Raw genomic sequence first — 8343 nt, 5'->3', positions numbered from 1 at the left:
CCTCTTCCTGGCTGAGCCTGATGCTCAGAGCACATCTAGGGAGAGTGTGCGCCCTGAGCGCTCTGAGAGGTGATGCCGAGCTGGCTGGCCTCCCCTCAAACCAAATAGGGGTAGATGGAGCAACTAGTTCTCAACGGAGGACTGGCCTGAACCCAGTCTCCGAAACGGTACTATGGTCGTTATTTTAAAAGTGTAGGTATTTTCTGGTGTTTTCCCATCAAGTACCTGCCTAATTTCTGTATGGCACACGCCAGAAATCAATAGAAGTTAACAAGTCCTCCAAACAGTCCCCGGCCCTTTGTTTAATCTCCTTTACAATAAAGTCAAGGGGAGAGAATTAAGAATCTTTGAAGTAGACCAAGGCTCAAAGGAATCAGCCGAGTAGACTTAAAGTAGTCACTTATTTCCCAAAACTGGTTTGTCGGGGAACAATAAAAGGAAGTAAAATTTATGGAGAAATTATACAGTGGATTTGTCACTTAAAATATCGTAACTGTCTCGGGGACAATCCCCCATGCTGAGGATTAATGGTCCCGCCGGACCTTTGATTCACCAGCGCCTTTTCTTCGCCCTTGACAAATTGGATTTTTAGGAATGGGAAGGTCGCCTGGGCCATTGTGCGCTGGCCATTCAGAGGCCTCGATTATGCAGGGGGCTGAGGGAACCACTCCATGTGACCCTCTCGGGTGGGACTCCGCAGCTGCTTCTCAGCGCAACTCTCTCACCAGACTCCGCGCCCTCGCGCTCGCGGTGCCAAAAGGCGCCCGCCCGGATTGAAAAGGCGCGGTGCATGCCCGCCCGCGCCACTCTGCGGGCAGAAGACGCACGTCGGGGAGCACGCGGCTGCTCCGCGCTCCGCCACCGCGCCCCGGGGACGACCCTCGAGCCCCAGCGCCTGCCTGGCGGCGGCGGCAACATGCACGCAACTTCTCGCACTCTGGCCACCAGCGTGAACGCGGACTGCTGCATCCCGGCTGGCCTGCGCCTGGGGCCCGTGCCTGGCACCTTCAAGCTGGGCAAGTACCTGTCAGATCGCAGGGAGCCAGGGCCCAAGAAAAAGGTACTGGGCCACTCCGGGCCCCCGGGTCCCCGCCCCTTGCTGTCCACCTATTGCCCTGACCCCGAGAAGGAGAGCAGCGGCGGAGAGACGGGTCCCCGCCTAACCTGCAGAGTAGGCTTAGCCGGTCATCCTTAGCACGTGTCCTCACTGAGCTAGACCTGGGGCGGGCTGAAGGGGCCAGAGCCAAGCGGGGACGGACCTGCGCGCCGGAGTCGGCAGGTGTGGGGACCCGGATCCGGGAGCGCCCTGGGGTGCCCTCAGCGCGGCTCCCACTGCGGCCCTTGCCTCCCTTGCACCCTCTTTGCTCAAGGCATCTGGTGGGGAGGACTTCTCTCCCCTTCTGCTTACTAATATGAAGCTAAAATTTTGTTTTAAACAATTTAATCCCATTTCACCGGAGAGATAGCTCTTGCGAGGCGCTTAGTTCTTAAAACATAACCCCCACCCCAGTTTGCCTAGAGGTTTGGGTGGGAAATGGAGAGAGGACGATGCGGGTTGGGACTCTGAGCTGGTTCTGAGAGTCCGAGATCCCAGCCTCGAGGCGCTAGGTACAGCTCTCCACCTCTGACCTCCACCCTCAAACACACACACAAGGTCCTGAGGAAAAAAAGACCGTTGCATACAGAGGATTTAAAGACCCTCTGCACGCAGAGGGCGGGGAACGCCTTGGCAGCCAAGGACTGGCCGACAGCAATCAGGATATGAAGCCAAAAGCCCGTTTAAAAAGGAAAGACCTTGGTTTTCGCAACTGCCTAGCGCTTTCTTGTAAGAAGCGTTTTTCCTGTCAGAGGAGCAGGGCCGGCACCTTTCTCCCGATGAACCCCTTGTCTCTCAGTCCGGTCTACACCCAGCTTTGCAGCACACCGCGCCTCTCTTTAAACGTAATTTAATTGCTTTTAAATAGCCTGCTGGCCGCAGGCGAAATTTCTCCGTGCTCGCTTTGTTCTGAGTTCACTTGCATCTCCGTGCTCTTCCCGAGAATTGGGAGGCTGAGGAACAGGGTAGGGGTGCTGCACTAGGCTTCGGGACGGGCTTGAGCTGGAGCCACTTCTATCCCGGAGCCGCACCTGGGGAAGTGGGGAGCTTTGCATCGAGAGGCATCTAGGTGCTCCGAGAGGACGCCGCTTCCGGCCAGTGTTTCCGGCCAGGCCTGCGGTGCTGGCACCGTCTCCTACGCGGCCTCCCTCATTTTTCCCCACACTCTAAGGAATTATTCTCCCGGCAGCTCACAGAGGTTGGGTCCGGGACATTTTCCTGAGCTGGGTGGGGTGGAGGCTAAACTTTCCTCTGGGTTGTGAGCCCGGCTGCGGAGGGTGAGGGAATGACCACTGCTTGTGTTGCAGGTGCGCATGGTGAGAGGGGAGCTGGTGGACGAGTCAGGGGGCTCCCCTCTGGAGTGGATAGGGTTAATCCGGGCAGCCAGGAACCCCCAGGAACAGACTCTGGAAGCTATTGCAGACTTACCAGGAGGACAGGTACTGTCAGTGCCCCTCATCATTGTCAACTCCAATTCCACCCGCTAATGGCCCCCCAGGCAGCCAGGCATTTCGTGAGCAAGGGACTTTCAGAAGGCGAGGGTTCTCTCTTTGACTGTCCCAACGTCCCCGTAGGGAAGAAGGGTGAAGGATGAGTTTCAAGCTATCCAGTACCTTCTCCGGGACCACAGTGTCAGCCTCTGAACCTTTATTCTCACCCGCTCGGGAAATGGCGGAGGACCTCATTATCGTTGTTGTTATTTTTTTGTATCCCAGATCTTCTACCGGGCATTGCGTGATGTCCAGCCAGGGGAGGAGCTGACCGTATGGTATTCTAACTCGCTGGCTCAGTGGTTCGACATCCCCACGACTGCCACTCCAACTCACGACGAGAAAGGTACTGCCTCCGGGGAGGTCTCCCCAGCGGCGTGGGCGCGCGGGCTGTGGGAGGTGATCCCGGACCTGAAGACCCTTTCCTTCAGCTCTGTGGAAGCTGCTGCCTTGAAAACCATTAGCAAATAGTAACAAAAGTGAGTAAAAACTTGGTCCCCAACGCCAGAATACCCCTTATGAACTCACGAGTTCTTCCTTTCCATTTCATATTCTGAATGACAAGTATCTACTCAGTTAAGAGCCAATAAAGGAGACTTAATATGCTACAACTATTACATCTTGAGTTCTAGAGACCAAACTTTAAACCTAGAACACTTTTTAAAAAGGCACAATGGTGCTCTTTCCGTTAGTTTTTCAGGAGAGTATAGCATTATGGTACTTACAGCTGGTCCCTTGGCAGGTACTAATGTCCTTCCTTAAAATGGCATTCATTCATTTCCCACTACTAAGTCTACTTAAATTGAATCTAGGATGTATCCCAGTTTCTTCTCAGATTTGTTTGATTCCTTCTAAGCCAAGCCATTTCGTGCAAATTAAGATGCAGCAACTAAAGCAAAAACAAAAGCAAAATATTTTCAAACCCTCCACAAGCACTGAAGGACATTTTCTGTGGGAAGAAGGCTAGGAGGTGCTAAAATGGTTAAGGTCTTGGAGAATCCATTCTCATCCTTCAGAAGGCTTCCCCTGGCCTTCTTCCCCCCCCCCCGCCAATTGTTTTAGCTTGTTCTTAATTTCTCCCAAGAGGCTATTTATTTATAGACAACAATAAAGTGTTCTTTAAATAAAGTGTACTTTAATATAATCCCCTCCGGAACTGCTGCTCCACTGAACCCATTTAGAAACAGATATATATTGATAAAAGTGTGGTAATTAGGAAACACTTCATGAGCTGGACAGATTATTCAGAGCAATGAATCATTTCACTTCAAAGTGTCACTGTCCTCTGTAAATCAATCCTGTTTGTTTTAAAATAGATTTGCATGTCCAACACATAAGAATTATCCTAATATAGTTTGTTCCTTGAACCACATTATCAACCACATTGTCAACAAGAAGTACAGCAGCCTCACAGAGAGCTCTTAAACTTGACACTCTACAATAAATTGTGACAACCACATCTACACAGAACACTTTTCTGTAGGGATGCACAAACAGAGAAAAGCAACCTGTTTAATCATGTATTTTATTTCAGGCAACTTTTTTTTTTTATAAATGTCATATGGCAACTGGTAATTAAAAAAATCCATCATTTCCCTGTTGCAGAAAGTAGAGCCTATTTTTCAACCTGGTATTTCTAGATTGGGCATGTCTGAACTCTTTCAAGTGACACGAGGAGGAGGAGCAAAGTCATTTATGAAGAGTATTTGGCAAGAGCTGACCTTAGGGCCTGCAGAGCCTGTTGATAAAGATAAGCTGGAAAAGCAATTGGAGGGATAACACACACACACACACACACACACACACGTCTTAATTTTTGGGAAGAGGAGGAAATAAGTAGGGATGTTATCTCTTTTGACAATGCTGGCTAACTTCAGTTAGTTCCCTTTCATAGAAGACTGAGTCACTGCCTCTTCGTTTTAAGAACAAAGCTCACTTGGCTCCGCATTGGCAGAGTCGGTCAGGAACAGACTGAAACCTCTTTTGAAGAGCTGCTGCAGAGCAGCCTCTGAGCTTCTTCCTCCACTCCCAGGAAATCAAGCGGTTGCTTTTCTCCTTTCCAAGGCTGCTTTATGTGGCTGTTTAACGTGGGCAGCAGGAATATGGAGATGGTCTGGTCTCAGTCTCCACTCAACAAACTGGAATAGACTATTGTAGGCTAACCCCTCTATCTCCCTGTTTCTCCCAACTCTCCTTTGACCTCTGCTCCTCCTCTTTGAGGCAGTCTTGCTATGTAACCCTGTCTGGCCTGGAACTCACTCTGTAGACCAAGATGGCCTCGAATCCCTAGTGCTGGGATTACAGGCGTGACTAGCTCAGTGATGTATTAAGAGTGGGAGTTGGATGCTTTAGGGGATGAAACTTTCCCAGGAAATCTTAAGAGATATACAATGCACTTTGGGATTTCCTCGTGGCCCAATCAACTTCCTTCCCACAGACCTCTTTAATAAATAAGCCGCATTGTATGCACAGCAGTACATAGCAATTAGTTCCTAGCACCTGATTACACCTGTCTCTGGATTTCGTTCACAGGCCCTAGCAAAGTCAAAAACACAGTTACAACACCACAAGCGCGCACAAGCACACGGCTCACGGTAGAGGAAGCTGCACTTCTGGCAAGCTGGGCGCCTTTCTCAAGTTTATATATTCATTAAACGAGAGACATCTCGCCCAAGTGCTTTTCTAAGCTTGTATCTGTGCAGCTATTTAGGAGTTAATTAACTACCAGGTAAAAGAACTGATAAGACAACTGCCACACTACCCTTCTCCGAATATTATCGTCCATTAGAGAATATCAGGAAGCAGGCTTCCCCCCCCTCCAGTCTAAGCAAATGAAGCTAAAGAAGGAAATAAGGATTCAAATAATTTTGAAGACTAGCAAGTCATAATCCTTATGTGGGGATTCATTTGGTCACGCTCCAGGAAAACCTCAGGCAAGTGTTTAAGTCTGGGAGGGGGTGAAAAGGGCGGAGAGAGGACACAAAAGATATTGTCCTATGAAAAGGAACGATTACATATGGCCCATACATACAGGATATTGTCTCGCCTGGTAACGAGGCGCTCATGACTATTAGATTGGCCTTTGTTCGCTTTACCCAAACGCCTTGACATACGCCACCTATTCTGTAGACGCCAACAGATGGGCGCAGGCACAGCGCAGCCTCAACACTTGATTTAAGGCAACAGCTGCGCCCAGCTCTTCCAGGCCATCCTTCCTGAGCACTCCTCTCCCCAACAAGATTTACTAGAAGGGCTTGGTGGAAGTCTTCATTGGAAAGACCCAGCTCACCTGTTTTGCTCTTTGACTAGGCCTTTGAGAATGGAGGTGACCAGGGTTGGCCGTTTACACGTTTTTGGGAGGTTCTTGATAGGGTTACCCAGCTTTATCTCTGGGCCCTAAGGCCCTCACTCCTCTTCTGTCACAGCGCAGGTTAAAACTTGGGCTGGCTGGTTCCTTCTGGCTCCTTGCTTCTCACCCGGTCCCTCTCCCATTCTTTCCCGCCCAGGGGAGGAGCGCTACATCTGCTGGTACTGCTGGAGGACTTTCAGGTACCCTAACAGCCTCAAGGCGCACCTGCGCTTCCACTGCGTCCTCAGCGGCGGCGGTGGCCGCGCCTTCCTGCACCAGGAGCACGCGGCCCGGCCCGGCGCCGCCCCGGTGGCAGAAGGCTTCGGCCTCCCCCCGAAGCCCACGGCTGCGGACTTGACGGCGCCGGTGCAGGCAGGCGCCCTGCGGCCCCAAGCCCAGGCCGCCCAGCTCGCCCCGGCCTGCGGGGCGCGGGACAGCATCAAGCGCGAGGCCTCCCTGGTGGCCCCGGCCCCCTCGCCGCCCCCGGCCAAGTGGGGGACTCCCAAGAAGGGCAAGGAGCAGCCGGACCGAGCCCCGGACGCGGGCGGGGCGGCCCGGGCCCACGGTCCCTTGCTGGGCATCGTGGGCGGCTCCTCGGCGGGCGGCGGCGGCGCCCTGGCGTTCTACCCCGGCGCGCGCTCCGCCTTCAGACCCGCCGGCCCGGCCCGCGCGGCGGCGCAGGGCGACCCCTACCGGGAGGAGGCCGGCGGCAAAGGGCCGGCGCTGGCGCTCGGCCGGCTGCTGGGCGGGGGCCGGGCCGCGGGGCGTGCCGGCGGCGGGGACGGCCACGCCGCCCACGCTCACCGCCACCACCACCACCCCAAGTGCCTGCTGGCGGGGGAGCCGCCGCCGCCCGGCCTGCCGTGCCCCGGCGCCCTGCGCGCCTGCCCCCTGCTCGCCGCGCCCCCCGACGAGGCGTCCGCCTTCCAGCACGTGGAGCGCGCCCCGCCGCCCGCCGCCGCGCGCCTCGCCCTGCCCGCGCCCGGGCTCCCGCTGGAGCGCTGCGCGCTGCCGCCCCTCGACGGCGGCGGCCTCAAGGCCTACCCGGGCGGCGAGTGCGCGCCGCTGCCCGCCGTCATGCCGGCCTTCACGGTGTACGGCGGGGACCTGCTCTACGGGCCGCCCGCCGCCTACTACCCGCTCAAGCTGCACCTGGGCGGGCTGCTCAAGTACCCCGACTCCCTCTCCTACTTGGGCGGCCCCGCGGCGGCCGTCGGGCCGGCCGAGCTGGGCTCCCTGGCCAGCATCGACCGCGAGCTCGCCATGCACACGCAGCAGCTCTCCGAGCTGGCGGCCGGCAAGGCGCGCGCGCGCCTGGACCCGGGGGCGCTGCCCGCGGCCGTGGGGGCGGCGGGCGGCGGCGCGGCGGGCAAGCCCAAGGCCGGCCACCTGTGCCTGTACTGCGGCAAGCTGTACTCGCGCAAGTACGGGCTCAAGATCCACATGCGGACGCACACGGGCTACAAGCCGCTCAAGTGCAAGGTGTGCCTGCGGCCCTTCGGCGACCCCAGCAACCTCAACAAGCACATCCGGCTGCACGCCGAGGGCAACACGCCCTACCGCTGCGAGTTCTGCGGCAAGGTGCTGGTGCGCCGCCGCGACCTGGAGCGCCACGTCAAGTCCCGCCACCCCGGCCAGAGCCTGCTGGCCAAGGCCGCCGACGGCGCGGCCGCCGAGCCCGGCTTCGCCCTGGAGCCCGGGGACCCCAAGAGCGAGGACAGCGACGTGGACGTTTGCTTCACCGACGACCAGAGCGACCCCGAGGCCGGGGGCCGCGGCGAGCACGACCCCTAACGAGGCTTTCGAGCGAGGGGCAGGGACCCGGACGGGAGTAGAGCGAGGTGGCGACAGGAAGGTGGATAGGGTAATTCTGGGAGGGAAGCGAGCCGCCCCAGTGCTGGAGTGGAGCGAGGTTTGGGATGGGTCAATGAAACGGCCGGTGAACAGCCCACAGGGCGTGGGCAGCCCCCGAGACTGGCGGAGCCTCTCGCCCTGCAAGCATCCTGGTCTTGGAGTTCAGGGTCACATCAATAGTAGTGTCTCCGTGCCCTCAAAAGTGATGGTTTTAATTGCCACGAATTTTTAAAGCGTTCTTTTCTGTGGAGGAAACCGTGCCTTTTGACAAGATGTTCCGCGTGAGTTTTACGTTCCGATTTCACCGCACAGCAGGCTAAACAGTAGACGCGACACCCACACACCTGTTCCGTTCTTCATCCGTTCTCTTTTCTGACACCGCTCCTTGCCACGATGAGTTTACTGTGGTAGTGGATGTACAAATTGGTCAAGTTGCAATTTATTTATGAAACAATAATGATAAATGTAAAATAAGGCATGAATCTAAGAGCACGCACTATATAAATAAAAAAATCCTATTCGGTAGAGCCCAGATGCTTATGTTGTTTTATAAT

The 8343-nt window shown here is 55.5% G+C and overlaps 1 protein-coding gene across 1 annotated transcript; it reads left to right on the top strand.

Annotated features, from left to right (window-relative positions):
• The first annotated feature begins 884 nt into the window (after positions 1 to 884).
• Prdm13 (PR/SET domain 13) lies at positions 885 to 7729 on the top strand. Its single transcript, XM_021627936.1, has 4 exons — positions 885 to 1060; positions 2404 to 2535; positions 2812 to 2932; positions 6093 to 7729. Exons 1-4 carry the CDS (start codon positions 917 to 919, stop codon positions 7727 to 7729), a joined length of 2034 nt encoding a protein of 677 aa, XP_021483611.1. The 5' UTR covers positions 885 to 916.
• Positions 7730 to 8343: the final 614 nt, after the last annotated feature.

Source organism: Meriones unguiculatus, chromosome 6 (assembly GCF_030254825.1).
Source record: "Meriones unguiculatus strain TT.TT164.6M chromosome 6, Bangor_MerUng_6.1, whole genome shotgun sequence".
Taxonomy (NCBI): Eukaryota; Metazoa; Chordata; class Mammalia; order Rodentia; family Muridae; genus Meriones; species Meriones unguiculatus.
Note: the sequence above shows the minus strand (reverse complement) of the source record. Positions and strands in the feature narration are given on the sequence as shown.

Coding starts and splice junctions, on each gene's coding strand:
- Prdm13 (XM_021627936.1), top strand. CDS start 917: ATGCACGCAACTTCTCGCACTCTGGCCACCAGCGTGAACGCGGACTGC. Junction 1,061..2,403: donor AGCCAGGGCCCAAGAAAAAG/GTACTGGGCCAC, acceptor CTTGTGTTGCAG/GTGCGCATGGTGAGAGGGGA. Junction 2,933..6,092: donor TCCAACTCACGACGAGAAAG/GTACTGCCTCCG, acceptor TTTCCCGCCCAG/GGGAGGAGCGCTACATCTGC.